This window comes from Lampetra planeri, chromosome 73 (genome assembly GCF_965212315.1).
Source record: "Lampetra planeri chromosome 73, kcLamPlan1.2.h2, whole genome shotgun sequence".
Taxonomy (NCBI): Eukaryota; Metazoa; Chordata; class Hyperoartia; order Petromyzontiformes; family Petromyzontidae; genus Lampetra; species Lampetra planeri.
In genome coordinates this window covers 109,939-131,965 of record NC_136178.1, presented here as the reverse complement: position 1 = coordinate 131,965, position 22,027 = coordinate 109,939, and the positions used below count along the sequence as shown (strand labels likewise).

The 22,027-nt window shown below is 49.1% G+C and overlaps 2 protein-coding genes across 2 annotated transcripts in view; both read left to right on the top strand.

Annotated features, from left to right (window-relative positions):
- The window catches only part of LOC144737762 (uncharacterized), a 164,006-nt gene that overhangs the window by 131,269 nt on the left and 10,710 nt on the right, over nt 1–22,027 (top strand). The gene's annotated exons all lie outside the window — the stretch shown is intronic.
- On the top strand, nt 627–19,629 carry LOC144737760 (glycine receptor subunit alpha-2-like). Its single transcript, XM_078620619.1, has 11 exons — nt 627–696; nt 789–908; nt 1,247–1,319; nt 5,448–5,521; nt 7,722–7,789; nt 11,196–11,425; nt 12,295–12,377; nt 13,301–13,438; nt 17,394–17,608; nt 18,726–18,893; nt 19,419–19,629. The coding sequence occupies exons 1-11, from the start codon at nt 627–629 to the stop codon at nt 19,533–19,535; spliced, it is 1,356 nt and encodes a 451-aa protein (XP_078476745.1). The 3' UTR covers nt 19,536–19,629.

The window sequence follows — 22,027 nt, the reverse complement described above, 5'->3', positions numbered from 1 at the left end:
GCTACTGGCAAAGGAGGTTCCAATGGTGTAAGAGTATACGACATAACAGTTGATTACGTAATCAACCAGGTAGGGTGTTGACTGTTATATTAGCCGACTCTCTGTGTTGTATTGCATACTATTTCTAAGTTTACTAGGTTTGTTTTCTCACGTGTACCTAATGATGATTGCTTGTGTTGCAATCGTGACTTTACCGAAAGAACCAAAGAGTTATCCTCAATTACTCCTCAGCCATCCCCATCAGCGCACATTCTGGGCGTGCGTGATTTCAGCAGCGTTCATTCAAGACCCAGCAACATCTCTGGACCGCTTTCCACTTTCAGTGTCTCAATCAGCAGAGCCAGGCTTTGGTGAATTGCCAGATCTTGCAGGTTCAACAACATCGTCGTCTCTCTCTTTTCTTTACGATCAGATCATCATTTAGTTTTTTTTGTTTTTTTTATGCTTTGCTTTATGTAACTCCCCCCCGCCCCCTTTTAAAATGAAAGATTTCACAATAGCTTTCACGCTCTGATCTCCTTACCCCTTCAATCTCTCTCTACCCCCCTCTCTCTCTACCCCCTCTCTCCCTACTCTCTCTACGCTATGGGGGGGAGAGGAGGGGGTGGGGTCCACACGACGCAGTGATGTACACACCTCACGGCACATCAAGGAATCGCTTGCACGCAGTGCCGAGGCAGCCACCCAGACAGTCGCCGCGTGCTCTTCCGCCGAGTTGCGGGTGAGACGAGAGAGAGAGAGACAGAGAACGAGAGCGAATCAACCGGCAACAACCCCTCCTGGGGTCTGTCGTCTGTCCAACCCGATCGGGTCCACACGCAGAGGTAGGAGGGAACGGGAGGAGGGAGCTGTACATCCCTGGCGATGTTTAAAGACAAATCATTGGCGACGTGAATGCATCAGGGGTGGTTTTTTTTCGTTGGGTTTTGATCGACTCAGCCTGGTGCTGCGTGTCAACATCGCCGCCGGGGAGACAAAGGCGGCCGGGCGTGGGGCTGGCCACCCACCCCCTCGTGCGCCGTGCCGGCCTTCATTGGTGCTACTCGCTAACAGCACTTGCCCCTGCAGTCTGTTAGAGGCTACACGGGGGACCTGTGTCTTTGTTTGTGTTCCTCCAACTCCTGCTCGACAAGGCTGGATGGAACTCTTTCTCTCACCCTCCCCCCTCTCTCTCACTCTCCCCCCTCTCACCCCCCCCCCCTCTCTCACCCTCCCCTCTCACCCCCCCCCCCCCTTCTCTCTTCAGCCATGACACGGCATCTTCTGCTCGCTGCCTTCGTGGTGGTCGTGGTCGCGACTCTGAGTTCGCGTCCTGTCAGGTGAGTCCTACAGACAGGATGCAGTCCTCGCTTAACGCGCCTACAGACTCCGTGCAATCCTCGCTTAACGAGCCTACAGACAGGGTGCAGTCCTCACTTAACGAGTCTACAGACAAGGTGCAGTCCTCGCTTAACAAATCTACAAACACCGTGCAGTCCTCGCTTAACGAACTTACAGACTCCGTGCAGTCCTCGCTTAACGAGTCTACAGACTCCGTGCAGTCTTCGCTTAACGAATCTACAGACAAGGTGCAGTCCTCGCTTAACGAATCTACAGACTCCGTGCAGTCCTCGCGTAACGTGCCTACAGACTCCGTGCAGTCCTCGCTTAACGAGCCTACAGACTCCGTGCAGTCCTCGCTTAACGAGCCTACAGACAGGATGCAGTCCTCGCTTAACGAGCCTACAGACAGGGTGCAATCCTTGCTTAACGAATCTACAGACTCCGTGCAGTCCTCACTTAACGAGCCTACAGACTCCGTGCAGTCCTCGCTTAACGAATCTACAGACAAGGTGCAGTCCTCGCTTAACGAATCTACAGACAGGGTGCGGTCCTCGCTTAACGAGTCTACAAACAGGGTGCAGTCCTCGCTTAACGAGCGTGGCTGTGTGCACACAAAAAAATTGCCTCACTTGATACAGTAAATCTAGCTGTGACGGTCCCACCTGATGACGGAGACTTGTGTTGCCTCCGAAACAGTGGCGGCTCCTGCAAAATCTCTCAGGGGGGGCAAATGTCTGGATGATTTATAAGGATAAGGTCCACCCATGCAAAGGATACATTAACAGCTTAAGCATGTAAAGGCAACTTCACTTCTTTAATATTAATGAAAAATAAAGTGACTCTTACAATACATCTTGTTTGTTTCTATACTCACTATTAATACAATCCACTCAAGTTTCTTTTATTAAAGATTCCACTAGGTGGCGACAAATCATATTGTTGGATGCAACGTGCTTACGTATGATGACGTAAGCACGTTAGTGCGAGCCCTCCCGGAAGCCATAGAGAATGCATTGCAGCGCCCCCGTTCGAAAACAAACATCTTTGAATGCAAGTCTATGGGAACACTCTGGGCGATTCTCAGCCGGAGTGAAATCGCCCAAAAAGAGGCGGTACTCCACAGAACGTGACATGACGCTGATTGGACTATATCCAGAGGCACAGTGACGGCTAGCGTGACTCTGTGGTTGAATGACATTGGTGGTGCGTCGCCCAATCGCCCTAATGAAGAAACCGCCCCTGCTCCGAAACGTCGTGATTTATTATTTTATTTCTATTATTACTTTCATTAATTTTAATTAATTTTTTTACCTACGTGACTTTACCGAAAAAAACGAAGAGTATGAATCATTGCAGTCACGAACGCTTCAAATCTAGAATGTGTTCACACTGCCACGCGCTTTCGCTGCAACACAGTTTCTTGCACGAGGGAGCACTTTTGGTGCAACTCGGCAATACACACTGCAGTTTTAGCGTGGACCACACACACACCATGATAACGTGGGACACACACACACCATGATAACGTGGGACACACACACACACCGTGATAACGTGGGACACACACACACCATGATAACGTGGGACACACACACACCATGATAACGTGGGACACCCACACACCATGATAACGTGGGACACACACACACACCGTGATAACGTGGAACACACACACACACCGTGATAACGTGGGACACACACACACACCGTGATAACGAGGAACACACACACACACGGTGATAACGAGGGACACACACACACACCGTGATAACGTGGAACACACACACACAACGTGATAACGTGGAACACACACACACACCGTGATAACGAGGAACACACACACACAACGTGATAACGTGGAACACACACACACGGCGATAACGTGGAACACACACACACACCGTGATAACGTGGGACACACACACACGGCGATAACGTGGAACACACACACACACCGTGATAACGTGGGACACACACACACAGTGATAACGTGGAACACACACACACACCGTGATAACGTGGGACACACACACACGGCGATAACGTGGAACACACACACACCGTGATAACGAGGGACACACACACACGGCGATAACGTGGAACACACACACACCGTGATAACGTGGAACACACACACACAACGTGATAACGAGGAACACACACACACACCGTGATAACGAGGAACACACACACACACCGTGATAACGAGGAACACACACACACAACGTGATAACGAGGAACACACACACACAACGTGATAACGAGGAACACACACACACAACGTGATAACGAGGAACACACACACACAACGTGATAACGTGGAACACACACACACCGTGATAACGAGGGACACACACACACACACCGTGATAACGTGGGACACACACACACGGTGATAACGTGGAACACACACACACCGTGATAACGTGGAACACACACACACACCATGATAACGTGGGACACACACACACCATGATAACGTGGGACACACACACACCGTGATAACGAGGAACACACACACACCGTGATAACGAGGAACACACACACACCGTGATAACGTGGGACACACACACACCATGATAACGTGGGACACACACACACCGTGATAACGAGGAACACACACACACCGTGATAACGAGGAACACACACACACCGTGATAACGTGGAACACACACACACACCGTGATAACGAGGAACACACACACACCGTGATAACGTGGAACACACACACACCGTGATAACGAGGAACACACACACACCGTGATAACGTGGAACACACACACACCGTGATAACGTGGAACACACACACACCGTGATAACGAGGAACACACACACACCGTGATAACGAGGAACACACACACACAACGTGATAACGTGGAACACACACACACACCGTGATAACGAGGAACACACACACACACCGTGATAACGTGGAACACACACACACCGTGATAACGAGGAACACACACACACAGTGATAACGAGAAACACACACACACAGTGATAACGTGGAACACACACACACACAATGATAACGAGGAACACACACACACCGTGATAACGTGGAACACACACACACCATGATAACGAGGAACACACACACACAGTGATAACGAGAAACACACACACACCGTGATAACGTGGAACACACACACACACACAGTGATAACGAGGAACACACACACACCGTGATAACGTGGAACACACACACACCGTGATAACGTGGAACACACACACACCGTGATAACGAGGAACACACACACACCGTGATAACGTGGAACACACACACACACCGTGATAACGAGGAACACACACACACCGTGATAACGTGAAACACACACACACACCGTGATAACGTGGAACACACACACACCGTGATAACGAGGAACACACACACACCGTGATAACGAGGAACACACACACACCGTGATAACGTGGAACACACACACACACCGTGATAACGAGGAACACACACACACCGTGATAACGTGAAACACACACACACACCGTGATAACGTGGAACACACACACGCACCCGTGACAACGTGGCTACGAAGCCGTCAACGACAAACTGCATTCTTGAGCCGCGTGGCGGAGCGGTACGGCGTTACTCGTGGTCGTTGCGTCATACCTCGCCGAACGTCACCGTGACGTCACAGGGGGAGGGGGGCGGGGCTAAAACCGTTGTTTGAAATAATTTTAGCTTTACGAGCTTTGTCGCCTTCAGGAACGCGCCTTGCCGTGTGCGCGTGTATATGTATGTGTGTGTTGTAGTGTAGCGGTTAGCGCGCTGCGCTATGAACCTGGCGACCCGGGTTCGATTCCCGCTCACGGCTAACACCAGTGACGATTTTCTTGAACCGGTCCTGGGCCACCCCTAGGTCGACTCAGCCTTAAATGAGTACCTGGTGCGGTGTGTAAACATCGCCACTGGGGAGACAAAGGCGGTCGGGCGTGGTGCTGGCCACCCACCCCCTCGTGTACCGTTCCGGCCTTCATAGGTGCTCGCTAACAGAACTTGCCCCTACAGTCTGCTAAGGCTATATACGGGGGATCTTTGTCTTTGTGTGTTGGGGCGTGAGTTCTACATCCGCTGCTCACGTTCTCGCGTCGATGCTTTGCAGAGCGAACATCGACAGCCTCCTAAAGATCATCAACTCGCGGAATTACGACCGCCGCGTTTTGCCCAAGCTGAACGGTAAAGATGCGGCCCCAAATTTACTTTTCCGTTTTCAGCGTCATCGCCGATGTCCAAACCTTCCCTCCCCCCCGCCCGTATGTCGTTTCGCGTCGTTTATTCTCAGATGAATGTATCACAGAAACACGTTCGTCAATGGTGCTGTGTGACACTACAAAGGGTAATATAAATACGGGGACTTCTCTGCTTATGAACAGGCAACTTACGTACGTTCAGAGACACGGACAAACCTGTCCTTATGTCCAGTTGCCTGTTCGGATCGAGAGTGTCATGTGTGCGCAGACTGCCCTACATGACATCATAGTCAGAATCTGGACCACTGGACTTTGTTCCGCAGGATTGGAATGATACTCTTAGAATTTTTCGGTAAAGTCACGTAGGTAAAAAGGTAAAAAAATTATACTAGAAATAAAATAATAAATCACGACGTTTCGGAGGCAACACAAGCCTCCGAAACGTCGTGATTTATTATTTTATTTCTATGATCATTTTTTATTTTTACCTACGTGACTTTACCGAAAAAACCTAAGAGTATGAATTCTTGCAGTCACGAAAGCTTCAAATCTAGATTGGAATGATGCCCTGGTGGTCCCCCTCCTTAAGAAGGGGTACCGCACAGACAGTAACAACTACAGGGGCATCTCCCACCTCAGTGTGCCGGGAAAGGTCCTGGCAAGGATTAGTCAACATCGCCTTGCTAGGCACGCTGAGGAGAGGCTTGCGGAGCCCCGATGCGGCTTCAGAAAAGGGTGGCCTTGCACAGATGTAATGGGTTCCGGAGACACTTCGCATAGGCAACTTCTTTATTACAATACACCACTCCAACAGTCCTGATACACTGTTACAGCCTAGGGACACATCCTACTTCTAGCGAGCCTGACTCTAGCTACGCTCCCGGGTCCTCCGGCTACAATTACCCTAGGGGGGGGGGGGGGGCTACCTGACCCGACCCAGCCAAGGTGCGGGTCTCGACTCTGGCTTCCTCGGACTTCGCCCTTATAAGGGCGTGGAGCCGGGAGTCCCAGAGTCTCACCACTGGCCCGCACAGCGTCCCGGCCCTTACGAGGACAGCGTGGCGAGGGGGTCCAGGGTCCTAAGCTGGCTGGTATTCGTACTTCGGCTGCGACTGGCCCCGATCGGCTGGGGAGGTGTCCTTTTATCCCCCTTGATCATCGTTGGTGGCGCCGTGGGGCTTAGCTGCCTAGGATCCTGAGCCCCCAGCAGCCCCTCCGCTCTTGGGCTGGCGCATCAGCCCCTCCCCTGGGGGTACGGGGTACCCTTGCAGATGGGCCCTGTCTACCACTGCCGGTAAGTGTGGCCCATCTACGGCACTACACAGATGCTATGTTCTATCTGCTACAGCAGAGGTGTAAAGAATTCCAACAAGACCTAGATCTCTGCTTAATTGACCTGGTCAAAGCCTATGATACTATCAGTAGGCCTGGGCTCTGTGTTGTTCTTTGTGCTTTCGGAGTCCCTGAATCTCTGCTCACGCTCATTACGCACCTTCATGATGGTGGGTAGGCCCGGGTAAAGTTGCCTGCCCGATAGTCAGAGCCATTCCCTGTTCATCTTGGGGTACGACAGGGATGTCCTCTGGCTTTCACATTGTTTTTTACATCCTCTTCGACCACATAGTTTGAGAAACGATCCATGGCTGTACCGGAGGAATTTCCATCTGGTACACATTTAACGGGAGGCTGATCATTGCGCAGCTGTGGTTGAGGGATGGTTGCCTATTGGTCAACCGTGTTATGTACGCTGATGATCTGGTGATTGCTGCTCACTTAGAGGAGAAGTTGGAGGCGCTGCTGCTCTACCTGGAGTGTGCTACTAAGAGGTGGGCCCTTACCATCAGCTCCACCAAAACTAAGCATCTCCCTGGGTATTTTGTATTATCTAATACTCCACCTCCTCAACTGATGTGGAGAGAGTGGAGAGTTCTCCATACCTGAGCAGTGTGCTTAGGACCAGCTCTGGTTTGGCAGCTCCTCGGCCCGATCCACACTATCAGCTCAAGAAAGCTGCACTTGTGGCAATTTTGTTTTTGTCATTTAGAGCACCAACTCAAAGATTTGAGAAAATGTTTCCATCTTACGTTCACACAAATTAGGACATTGAAATGACACTACAATTTATGAATATGAGCGTGTGTGTGTGTGTGCGTCTGTCTGTATGCATGTGTGTGTGTTTGTACCAGGGGAGCCCGTAATTGTGAACTGTCATTTGACTATCATGGAGTTCGGTTCTATCGAGGAGAGCACAATGGTGAGTGATACACACACACCACGCTCACGCACGCGCAGGGATCAGTGCAGCGAATCATCGGTTAACACAGTAGACGCGTTCCTGAAATGTTCCACGTTAAGCGAAACACCTATTGAGCGAAAACAATTTCCCCGTAAATAAGGTGCACACGATGTATGCAGACACACAGGAGTGAGATGGCGGGACACAGAACTGAGGGTGCACGACCACCACCACCACGTTACCGTGTCACTCCGCGTACTCTATCACTTCACCGGTCAGCCGCAGCTCAAGAAAGTAGTTCGTCGTTGACCGCTCAGAAGTCGCGTTGTAACGGTGTACGCGTTATAGCGGTGTACGTAATTTTATTATGTTTAATTTTTATCATGTTATTATTTCCCTTCTACGTGACTTTACCAAAAGAACCAAGGTGTATGCATTATAACGGTGTACGCGTTCCGCATTATATAATGGTGTACGTGTATCTCGTAATAACGGTGTACCTGTTATAACGGTGTACACGTTCTGCCTTATAGCTGTGCATGCATTCCACGTTATAACGGTGTACACACGTTCTGCGTTATAACGGTGCGTATTCCACGTTGTGCGAAAACTGTTCCCTAATGGAAGAACCGCGTTCTAGCGAAAACGTGTTCATGTATGTTGCCGCTGTGATGTACTCAGTGTCCTTTTTTAATGAAAATCAAGAGAAACTGGGCTACAGAGAGGCTGGGCTATAGAGAGATTGGGCTATAGATAGACTGGGCTAGGAGAGACTGGGCTACAGAGAGACTGGGCTATAGATAGACTGGGCTACAGAGAGAATGGGTTACAGAGAGGCTGGGCTATAGATAGACTGGGCTAGGAGAGACTGGGCTACAGAGAGGCTGGGCTATAGATAGACTGGGCTACAGAGAGACTGGGCTACAGAGAGACTGGGCTACAGAGAGACTGGGCTATAGAGAGACTGTGCTAGGAGAGACTGGGCTACAGAGACCCTGAGCTATGGAGAGACTGTGCTAGGAGAGACTGAGCTACAGAGAGACTGGGCTACAGAGAGACTGGGCTATAGAGAGACTGTGCTAAGAGAGACTGGGCTACAGAGACACTGGGCTATAGAGAGACTGTGCTAGGAGAGACTGGGCTACAGAGGGACTGGGCTACAGAGAGACTGTGCTACAGAGAGACTGGGCTACAGAGAGAATGGGCTACAGAGAGACTGGGCTACAGAGAGACTGTGCTAGGAGAGACTGAGCTACAGAGAGACTGGGCTACAGAGAGACTGGGCTATAGAGAGACTGTGCTAGGAGAGACTGGGCTACAGAGACACTGGGCTATAGAGAGACTGTGCTAGGAGAGACTGGGCTACAGAGGGACTGGGCTACAGAGAGACTGTGCTACAGAGAGACTGGGCTACAGAGAGAATGGGCTACAGAGAGACTGGGCTACAGAGAGACTGTGCTAGGAGAGACTGAGCTACAGAGAGACTGGGCTACAGAGAGACTGGGCTATAGAGAGACTGTGCTAGGAGAGACTGTGCTATAGAGAGACTGGGCTACAGAAAGACTGGGGCTACAGAGATACTGGGCTATAGAGACACTGGGCTATAGAGAGACTGGGCTACAGAGAGACTGGGCTACAGAGAGACTGGGCTACAGAGAGAATGGGCTACAGAGACCCTGAGCTATGGAGAGACAATGCTTGAGATCTACACCACATGCTATGTGTTTGTGTGCGCCACTGTGGGACGCGTATTCGCAATGCCATTGGCAGTGTACCGCGGATTAGTTTTATTATTTATCCAAAATCCTGCTGTATTTAAATTACTCTGCGGTTCTTTCGGTAAAGTCACGTGGGTATAAAATAAAAGAAATCACGACGTTTCGGGCGCAACACAAGCGTCCGTCATCATCAGGTGGGAAAGTATGGTTGTGCGAAAACTGTTCCCTAATGGAAGAACCGCGTTCTAGCGAAAACGTGTTCATGTATGTTGCCGCTGTGATGTACTCAGTGTCCTTTTTTAATGAAAATCAAGAGAAACTGGGCTACAGAGAGGCTGGGCTATAGAGAGATTGGGCTATAGATAGACTGGGCTAGGAGAGACTGGGCTACAGAGAGACTGGGCTATAGATAGACTGGGCTACAGAGAGAATGGGTTACAGAGAGGCTGGGCTATAGATAGACTGGGCTAGGAGAGACTGGGCTACAGAGAGGCTGGGCTATAGATAGACTGGGCTACAGAGAGACTGGGCTACAGAGAGACTGGGCTACAGAGAGACTGGGCTATAGAGAGACTGTGCTAGGAGAGACTGGGCTACAGAGACCCTGAGCTATGGAGAGACTGTGCTAGGAGAGACTGAGCTACAGAGAGACTGGGCTACAGAGAGACTGGGCTATAGAGAGACTGTGCTAAGAGAGACTGGGCTACAGAGACACTGGGCTATAGAGAGACTGTGCTAGGAGAGACTGGGCTACAGAGGGACTGGGCTACAGAGAGACTGTGCTACAGAGAGACTGGGCTACAGAGAGAATGGGCTACAGAGAGACTGGGCTACAGAGAGACTGTGCTAGGAGAGACTGAGCTACAGAGAGACTGGGCTACAGAGAGACTGGGCTATAGAGAGACTGTGCTAGGAGAGACTGGGCTACAGAGACACTGGGCTATAGAGAGACTGTGCTAGGAGAGACTGGGCTACAGAGGGACTGGGCTACAGAGAGACTGTGCTACAGAGAGACTGGGCTACAGAGAGAATGGGCTACAGAGAGACTGGGCTACAGAGAGACTGTGCTAGGAGAGACTGAGCTACAGAGAGACTGGGCTACAGAGAGACTGGGCTATAGAGAGACTGTGCTAGGAGAGACTGTGCTATAGAGAGACTGGGCTACAGAAAGACTGGGGCTACAGAGATACTGGGCTATAGAGACACTGGGCTATAGAGAGACTGGGCTACAGAGAGACTGGGCTACAGAGAGACTGGGCTACAGAGAGAATGGGCTACAGAGACCCTGAGCTATGGAGAGACAATGCTTGAGATCTACACCACATGCTATGTGTTTGTGTGCGCCACTGTGGGACGCGTATTCGCAATGCCATTGGCAGTGTACCGCGGATTAGTTTTATTATTTATCCAAAATCCTGCTGTATTTAAATTACTCTGCGGTTCTTTCGGTAAAGTCACGTGGGTATAAAATAAAAGAAATCACGACGTTTCGGGCGCAACACAAGCGTCCGTCATCATCAGGTGGGAAAGTATGGTTCCAGCAGATTACGGACGTCGTGATTTTTAAAATTTTCATTTTTCACCTACGTGACTTTACCGAAAGAACCAAAGAGTATGGATTCCTGCAGTCACGAAAGCTTCAAATCAAGATTGTATTTAAATTCTCATTGGCATCTCGCGTCTGGGGCTGTGGGGGTTGGTGGCAGGAGTACCAAATCATGGTCCACCAGGGCATGGAGTGGACGGACCACCGCTTGGTGCACAAGACGGACAACAGCAATTCGACGTGGGTGGACCCGGGCAACCGTCTGATGGGCTCCATCTGGAAGCCGCGGCTGCATTACTCGAATGAGAAGCGTGGTAGCTTCCACGACATCACCATGCCCAACGCACTGCTGCGCATCTTCAGCAACGGCACCGTCTCCTACTCCATCCGGTCGGTCCCCACGTGGCATGCGAGCGTGCGGGCGGCCATTAATCGTCCCGCAAACCACGTCCGGAGTCGCTTTTGTCGAGGAGCTTTGTGTTGTTGTTGGGGGGGAGGCAATGGTGGGAGAGAGAGATGCCTACTCGAAATATACAGCAGCAGGCGTCATCAGAGTCGGGATCGTACTCACGACCTCCTGCTAATGAGGCAAGGTAGTTAACATCTTCTAGCCATCGTGGTGATGATGATGAGAGAGATACACAAACTCCAAATATACAGCAGGTGTCAGGGTCAGGATCGAACCCACAACCTCCTTCATACAAGGTAACGTCATTATCATCTCATAGCCACCGCGTCTGGTATCTATGTGTGTGTTGTGTCTGTGTGTTGTGTCTGTGGGAAGCGGTAGTGTAGCGGTTAACGCACTGCGCTCCTAACCTGCGACCCAGGTTCGATTCCCGCTCACGGCCAACACCAGTGACAATGCTCTGAACTGGTCCTGGGCCTCCCCTAGGTCGATGAACCTGAAATGAGTACCTGGTGTGGTGTGTAAACATCGTCACTAGGGAGACAAAGGCGGCCGGGCGTGATGTTGGCTACCCACCCCCTCATGTGCAGTGCCAGCCTTCATAGGTGCTTGCTAACAGAACTTGCCCAACAATCTGTTAAGGATATACAGGGGATCTTTGTTTTTTGTGTGTCTGTGTGTGTGTGGTCTCAAGGTGCACATGGACTGGCACAAGTGTCGTGGTGACGTCACCGCCACTTAGTGGCGAATGGCGGTTGTTGTTGTTGTGTCTCTGTGTGTGTTGTGTGCCCTACACGTTGTTGTATGAAGAGGAGCACGCGGCCCCTTTGTCTTCCACGTTTCTCCGCAGGCTCTCTCTTACTCTCGCCTGCCCCATGGATCTGCGCAACTTCCCCATGGACACCCAGATCTGCCCCATCTACCTGGACAGCTGTAAGATTTCGCACTCGCGGAGATGTTCCACCGTTGCGTACCATCGCTGGGGGTAGGGATGGTTGGGGGTTTGTATTTTGCAGAAGGCTAATGCCACGTGGAAGGCTGCCATTTTAAGGGTGCCATGGTTGGCGAAGAGGTGTTGACTAATTCTAGATTTGAAGCTTTCGTGACTGCAAGGATTCATACTCTTAGGTTTTTTTTCGGTAAAGTCACGTAGGTAAAAAAATATATGTATATAATAATAAAATAATAATGAATGAAAATAACTCAATTAAATCACGACGTTTTAGAGGCAACACAAGTCTCCGTCTTCAGGTGGGACCGTCACAGCTAAAAACATATATTTTTTTACCTACGTGACTTTACCGAAAAAAAACTAAGAGTAGGTGTTAACTACCTCGCCTGGTATACAGGAGGTAGTGTGTTTGATCCCGACGCCCGCTGCTGTATATTTGGAGTTTGCTTCCCTCTCTCTCCCCATGGCCACGTGGATTTTATCTCCGGGTGCCTCTGGTTTCTTCCCCTCCGCATTTAGAATTGGAGTCACAACACGTTTAGATCGCTTGGCAGAGAACAGTTTCCACGCGGCGAGCTACTTCGTCATCACGTGTGACGGCGGCAAATGGTCGCTTCTGCCAAAAGAGCTACAATGTGGCTTTGCTCTCCAACACACCGGTGTGCTGTACTAGTCACGAATTGGCATGTTTTGTTTACCTTACTAATTGGCTGTGTCGGGTGGTGGCGGGTTTAACGACACATTTATATATTTACGCAATCTAACCCCCAAAATTTGGGTGGCCTTCTACCTTGGCATTAAGAAAAGTTGTAAAACAAACTTAACAAAGGGGGGGTCCCCATAGACGTACTATGGCTGTACGATTGTGCGTTCATGCATATGTTATGTATTTGTCGTCTCGAAGTCAGCAGCATGGTGAGCGACCTCGAGTTCCGCTGGGCCACGCCAGAGGCGGTCTTCCTGTCTCAGTTCATCAGACTCAACGAGTTCTCGTTGGGGCCGCGCATCATCGTCAAGAACGGCGCGCAGAATTACTCCGTCGGTGAGAGGCGCGGAGCGACGGCATATCCTCCGCCTATCTCGTCGGTCTCTCGCCCTCCCCCCGCCCCCCCCCGACAGTCGAGTTTGTATGATCTCTCCCTGTACTACAGAGTGAGTGAGTGGAGTTTGTATGATCTCCCCCTGTACTACAGAGTGAGTGAGTGGAGTTTGTATGATCTCCCCCTGTACTACAGAGTGAGTGAGTGGAGTTTGTATGATCTCCCCCTGTACTACAGAGTGAGTGAGTGGAGTTTGTATGATCTCCCCCTGTACTACACAGTGAGTGAGTGGAGTTTGTATGATCTCCCCCTGTACTACAGAGTGAGTGAGTGGAGTTTGTATGATCTCCCCCTGTACTACAGAGTGAATGAGTGGAGTTTGTATGATCTCTCCCTGTACTACACAGTGAGTGAGTGGAGTTTGTATGATCTCTCCCTGTACTACACAGTGAGTGAGTGGAGTTTGTATGATCTCTCCCTGTTCTACAGAGTGAGTTAGTGGCATTTGTATGATCTCCACCTGTTCTATAGAGTGAGTTAGTGGAATTTGTATGATCTCCTCCTGTTCTACAGAGTGAGTGGAGATTGTGTGATGTCCATCTGTTCTACAGAGTGAGTGAGCGGAGTTTGTATGATCTCCCCCTGTTCTACACAGGAAATGAGTGGAGTTTGTATGATCTCGCCCTGTACTACAGAGTGAGTGAGTGGAGTTTGTATGATCTCCCCCTGTACTACAGAGTGAGTGAGTGGAGTTTGTATGATCTCCCCCTGTACTACAGAGTGAGTGAGTGGAGTTTGTATGATCTCCCCCTGTACTACAGAGTGAGTGAGTGGAGTTTGTATGATCTCCCCCTGTACTACAGAGTGAGTGAGTGGAGTTTGTATGATCTCCCCCTGTACTACAGAGTGAGTGAGTGGAGTTTGTATGATCTCCCCCTGTACTACAGAGTGAGTGAGTGGAGTTTGTATGATCTCCCCCTGTACTACACAGTGAGTGAGTGGAGTTTGTATGATCTCCCCCTGTACTACAGAGTGAGTGAGTGGAGTTTGTATGATCTCCCCCTGTACTACAGAGTGAGTGAGTGGAGTTTGTATGATCTCTCCCTGTACTACACAGTGAGTGAGTGGAGTTTGTATGATCTCCACCTGTTCTATAGAGTGAGTTAGTGGAGTTTGTATGATCTCCTCCTGTTCTACAGAGTGAGTGGAGTTTGTGTGATGTCCCTCTGTTCTACAGAATGAGTGTAGTTTGTATGATCTCCCTCAGTTCTACAAAGGAAGTGAGTGTAGTTTGTATGATCTCGCCCTGTACTACAGAGTGAGTGAGTCTAGTTTGTATGATATCCCCCAGTACTACAGAGTGAGTGAGTGGGGTTTGTATGATCTCCCTCTGTTCTACAAAGGAAGTGAGTGTAGTTTGTATGATCTCGCCCTGTACTACAGAGTGAGTGAGTGGAGTTTGTATGATCTCCCCCTGTTCTACAGAGTGAGTGAGTGGAGTTTGTATGATCTCCCCCCTGTTCTACAGAATGAGTGTAGTTTGTATGATCTCCCTCTGTACTACAGAGTGAGTGAGTGTAGTTTGTATGATCTCCCCCTGTTCTACAGAGTGAGTGAGTGGAGTTTGTATGATCACCCTCTCTACTACAGAGTGAGTGGAGTTTGTATGATCTCCCTCTGTTCTACAGAGCGAGTTAGTGGAATTTGTATTATCTCCACCTGTTCTATAGAGTGAGTTAGTGGAGTTTGTATGATCTCCCCCTGTTCAACAGAATGAGTGTAGTTTGCATGATCTCCCCCTGTTCTACAGAATGAGTGTAGTTTGTATGATCTCCCTCTGTACTACAGAGTGAGTGAGTGTAGTTTGTATGATCTCCCTATGTTCTACACAGGAAATGAGTGGAGTTTGTATGATCTCGCCCTGTACTACAGAGTGAGTGAGTGGAGTTTGTATGATCTCCCCCTGTACTACAGAGTGAGTGGCGTTCGTATGATCTCCCCCTGTTCTACAGAGTGAGTGAGTGGAGTTCGTATGATCTCCCCCTGTTCTACAGAGTGAGTGAGTGGAGTTTGTATGATGTCCCCCTGTTCTACAGAGTGAGTGAGTAGAGTTTGTATGATCTCCCCCTGTACTACAGAGTGAGTTAGTGGAGTTTGTATGATCTCCTCCTGTTCTACAGAGTGAGTGGATTTTGTATGATCTCCCTCTGTACTACAGAGTGAGTGAATGGGGTTTGTATGATCTCGTCCTGTACTACAGAGTGAGTGAGTCTAGTTTGTATGATGTCCCCCTGTACTACAGAGTGAGTGAGTCTAGTTTGTATGATGTCCCCCTGTACTACAGAGTGAGTGAGTGGAGTTTGTATGATCTCCCCCTGTTCTACAGAGTGAGTGAGTGGAGTTTGTATGATCTCCCTCCGTACTACAGAGTGAGTGAGTGGGGTTTGTATGATCTCCCTCTGTACTACAGAGTGAGTGAATGGAGTTTGTATGATCTCTTCCTGTTCTACAGAGTGAGTGAGTTTGTATGATCTCCTCCTGTTCTAAAGAGTGAGTGGATTTTGTATGATCTCCCTCTGTACTACAGAGTGAGTGAGTGGAGTTTGTATGATCTCCCCCTGTTCTACAGAGTAAGTGAGTGTAGTTTGTATGATCTCCCCCTGTTCTACACAGGAAATGAGTGGAGTTTGATGATCTCGCCCTGTACTACAGAGTGAGTGGAGTTTGTATGATCTCCCCCTGTACTACAGAGTGAGTGAGTGGAGTTTGTATGATCTCCCCCTGTACTACAGAGTGAGTGAGTGGAGTTTGTATGATCTCCCCCTGTACTACAGAGTGAGTGAGTGGAGTTTGTATGATCTCCCCCTGTACTACAGAGTGAGTGAGTGGAGTTTGTATGATCTCCCCCTGTACTACAGAGTGAGTGAGTGGAGCTTGTTTGATCTCCCCATGTACTACAGAGTGAGTGAGTGGAGTTTGTATGATCTCCCCCTGTACTACAGAGTGAGTGAGTGGAGTGTGTATGATCTCCCCCTGTACTACAGAGTGAGTGAGTGGAGTTTGTATGATCTCCCCCTGTACTACAGAGTGAGTGAGTGGAGTTTGTATGATCTCCCTTTGTTCTACACAGGAAGTGAGTGGAGTTTGTGTGATCTCCTCCCCTCTTCTTACGACCACCCTCAACACTCTCACCACTCTAACGCTTCTGAGACACGATGGGGGGGGGGGGGGGTTAATAATGTTCGTGAAAAGCAGAGAGATAGAGCATCGATGGTGACGACCCAGGCAGAAATGAAATGCTGGGAATGCTGGGTAATCACACCCGAACAACCACCGCCATTTATCACGTGGTCGTTGATCTTACGACTTCTCGTTTACGTGACAACGCTTACTAGTTGGCTGTGTCGGGTGGTGGCGGGTTTAATGACACATTTATATATTTACGCGATCTAACCCCCAATAAAAACCTCTATTATGGATGATATTGGTCGCGAAAGGCTACGTGTTAAAAGGATTTGTTCGTATCTGCTGAATGTTCGAATGTTCGTAAGTAGTGTCCCTGCACTTGAAAGTATTGTTATAAATTATTACGTTTTCATGATTGTAAAGCGAAATTGGAATGTACGTATAACCTTGAATTATGAGGACGTATCCTTAATTTTTTTAAACAGGCAACCGGAAGTACGGGAAAGGCATTGTTCATATCTCTAAACGTTCGTAAGTTGAAAGCGTCCCTGGAAACGTCATTCTGACTTTGGCCTCTTCCTCCACCCACCCATCTCACCCACCCCTCCACCCACCCATCCCAACCCTCCACCCACCCCATTCCTCCGCCCATCCCTCCACCCACCAATCCCACTCACCCATCCCACTCACCCATCCCACTCACCCATCCCACCCATCCCACTCACCCATCCCACCCATCCCACCCACCCCTCCACCCACCCCCCACCCCAGGCACATACTCGCATATCTCCGTCACATTCTCACTGCGCAGGGAGACTGGCTTCTACGTCATCCAGATCTACGCTCCCAGCACCCTCATCGTGGTCGTGTCGTGGCTCTCCTCATGGATGAAGACACAGGCGATGGTGGCGCGCGTGGCGCTGGGCATCACCACGGTGCTCACCATGACCACGCAGATCAGCGGCTCGCGTTTCTCCCTGCCCAAGGTGATTGGTGGGGGAGATGGGGGTGGGGTGGTGTGGTGTGGGTGGGTCAGAGCCGGCCCTAGACCTTTCGGGGCCCTAAGCAAAATTTGGTTGGAGGCCCCTTTGACCGTTTTAAGTAAGGCCTACTAGCTAGCAGTGACTCTAGGGGGCCCTCTGCTGGCCACGGGGCCCTTTGCAATTGCAAGGGTCGCTTAGTGGCTCGGCCGGCTCTGGGGTGGGTAAGTGGGTGGGTGGATGGGGATGATGCGTGAAGAACACCGCAGATGCTGGGCAGTTTCAGGCGGTCACCCTCCGGCAATAACGGAGAGGCAGAGGAGCGATGCTCAAAACAATGAGCCAACGCAGCGAGTTGGCTAAGTGGGGGGCACAACTGCTGGTGGTGCATCTGCCAGTCATCTCAGTCAGCCAACCCATGGCACCTCCTGGGTTTGTCCTGAAACCTCCTCCTGCACCTAGCCTGGCACAGTAGGGGGTACAGCTGGTGGTGCATCTGCTGGTCATCTTAGTCAGCCAACCCATGGCACCTGCTGAGTTTGTCCTGAAAACTCGTCCTGCACCTAGCCTGGCACAGTAGGGGGTACAGGTTGTGCATCTGCCGGTCATCTCAGTCAGCCAACCCATGGCACCTGCTGGGTTTGTCCCGAAACCTCCTCCTGCACCTAGCCTGGCACAGTAGGGGATACAGCTCGTGCATCTGCCGGTCATCTCAGTCAGCCAACCCATGGCACCTGCTGGGTTTGTCCCGAAACCTCCTCCTGCACCTAGCCTGGCACAGTAGGGGGTACAGCTGGTGGTGCATTTGCCGGTCATCTCAGTCAGCCAACCCATGGCACCTGCTGGGTTTGTCCTGAACCCTCCTCCTGCACCTAGCCTGGCACAGTAGCGGGTACAGGTGGTGCATCTACCGGTCATCTCAGTCAGGCAACCCATGGCACCTGCTGGGTTTGTCCCGAAACCTCCTCCTGCACCAAGCCTGGGCAGCGGTGGGTGCAGCGTTTAGCGCTACGCTGCGCTACGAACCCGGTGACCCGAGTTCAATTCCCACTCACGGCCAACACCATCGGTGACGATGATCTGAACCGGTCCTGTCGCCCCGCGCCCTCCACCCCGCGACCAGCTCTCCTACATCACGGCCATGGACATCTGGATGACCACGTGCCTGGTGTTCGTCTTCTCCGCGCTGCTCGAGTCCGTGCTGGTCTCCATGCTCGAGCAGAAGGAGGGAACGGCAGCACAGCAGCAGCAGATGCAGCAGCAGCAGCAGACGCAGGTGTCTGCACGTCAGGTGAAGCAATCGTTTCATCATCAGCAGCAGCAGCATCAGCAGAATCATCAGCATTATCATCAGCAGCATCATGAGCAGAATCATCATCAGCAGCAAAATTATCAGCATCAGCAAAATCATCAACAGCATCGGCAGAATCATCAGCATCATTAGCAGAATCATCATGAGCAGCATCATCAGCAGCAGCATCCGCAGCAGCATCAGCAAAATCATCAGCAGCATCGGCAGAATCATCAGCATCATCAGCATCATCATCATCAGCATCATCAGCAGCATCATTATCAGCATCATCAGCATCATCAGCAGCATCATCATCAGCATCATCATTATCAGCATCATTATCAGCAGCATCATCATCATCGGCAGCAGCATCGGCAGCAGCATCGGCAGAATCATCAGCAGCAGCATCATCATCAGCATCATTATCAGCATAATTATCAGCAGCATCATCAGCAGCATCATCTCCCCTCCACCGTCCCCCGCTACCCCCCCCCCCCCCCCCGTGTGTCCCAGGTGAGTGAGGAGGAATCGTCGGAGCGAGCCGCCCGCCTGGACACAGCTTCCCGCGTCGTCCTCCCCGTCTCCTTCGCCCTCTTCAACCTCCACTACTGGCCCCTGTTCTACGTGGCCCTGCAGCGTTGACGAGTTCCGTGGCCAGGGGCAGGTGGGCGGACGGTGTCTCTCTCTCTGTGTGTGTGTGTTGCCAGGCTGTTGGGGGGAGCTATTTGTTCCGTTGTTGGGAGTGTGATGAGTGCACGCTTTGTATGTTGTCCTTGCTGCTAGGCCACAACAAAGTTATACGCACTGCTCGTTGTTGTTGTTGTTGTTGTTGCGGTTGTTGTGTTTAGTTTGTTGTCCTTCGACCCGCACCTCCGATTAGCTACGGTTGACTCCGTGTGGTGCGAAAGAAGTTTAACATACACTACACTATACACTACACTATACACTACACTATACACTACACTATACACTACACTATACACTACACTATACACTACACTATACACTACTATACACTACACTATACACTACGCTATACACTACACTATACACTACACTATACACTACTATACACTACACTACACTTTACACGACACTATACACTACACTATACACTACACTATACACTACTATACACTATACTATACACTACACTATACACTACACTATACACTACACTATACACTACTATACACTACACTACACACTACACTTTACACGACACTATACACTACACTATACACTACACTATACACTACTATACACTATACTATACACTACACTATACACTACGCTATACACGACATTGATATACACTTTAATGTTATATACTACACTATACACTACACCACTATACTACTATACACTACATTGTTATGCACTTCACATACACTACACTGCCATACACTACACGATATACTACACAACTATACACTACACTATTATACACTACACCACTATACTACTATACACTACACCACACTGTTATACACTATACAATACACTACACTATACACTACTATACACTACGCTGTTATATACTATACACTACAACACTATACTACTATACACTACACTATCCACTAAACTACACCAGTATACTATTATACATTACACTATACACTACACTACTATACACTACTTTACTACACTGAGAGCTCATTTCTTAGAACTGCTTGTTGTTCTTGTTATGTTGATGTTGTTGTCCTTCCCCCTGAACCTCCGATTCGCTACGGTTGGCTGCATATGGTGCGAAAGAAGTTGAATATACACTACACTATACACTACGCTACACACTACACTGTTATACACTACACTAGAATATACTACGCTATACACTACACTATACACTACACTACCATATACTACACTATAGACTACTATACATTACACTCCACCACTATACTACACCGCTTGTTGTTTTGTTGTGTTTAGTTTGTTGTACTCGTAGACTACACTATTATATACTACTGTACCACTATAGTTTTGTAGTATTGAATAAAACTACTATACACTACACTATATACTGCACAACTATATGCTACACTATACACTACCCTATTATACACGACACTACTACACATGACACTATTACACACTACACTATCCACTACTATACACAACACTATATGCTACACTTTACACTACTATACACAACACTATACACTACACTACACCACTTTACTACATTGAGAACTAATTTCTCGATAACCGTTTCTTGTTGTTGTGTTCAGTTTGTTGTCCTTCCCTTGCACCTATGAGCGCGGTTATCTATGTACGGTGCGAAAGAAATCCAACGTACACACACGCATACATACGTATGGGCATTCCTCGATTTACGAACTCCCAATTTACGACCTTTGAATGACTTGTGAGCCAATCTCGTGCGAAGACCAGAGGGGGGTGGGTTAATGTATTCATATAAATTACAATGGATATATATTATTGGTTGCGTTATTCACAGTTAGTAAACATACATAATGTTTTACATTACGCATTTATATTACGCGACGCATATTTACGCGATCTAACTCCCCCAAAAAACCTATACTATGGATGATATTGATCGCAAAAGCCTACTACTACGACATGTTAAACTGAAATTTGGGCAAGCTATTAGCCTGGTAACAGATTACGTGATGAGAATTATTATATTTTATTATATTATTTATTATATTCTATTATTATATTATTTTATTATGTTTTATTTTTATTATTTTATTACTTCCCTTCTACGTGACTTTACCGAAAGAACCAAGAAGATGAATCCCTGCAGTCACGAAAGCTTTAAATCGAAATTTAAGATTATGTGAGCTTTATTATTGCAGGGACTCCTCTACTTACGAATGAGTTAGGTTCCAGCGTTCGATTCGTAAGTCGATTTGGTCGTAAGTTCAACTTTACATCCTGGCAATTCCAAATGCAATGTACGGCATGCACACTAAACACGGGGGATGGCATTACAAGTTGTAGAATCTCCTGTAGATGTAGATGCCACTGGTTCTTCACGTTCTGCAGATGTAGATGTCACCACCATTTATTACACGGCGGTTGAACTTACGACTCTCGGTTCATATAGGCAAGTTTGTTCGTATCTCTGAAAGTTCGTAAGTCGAATGCTCATAAGTGGAGGA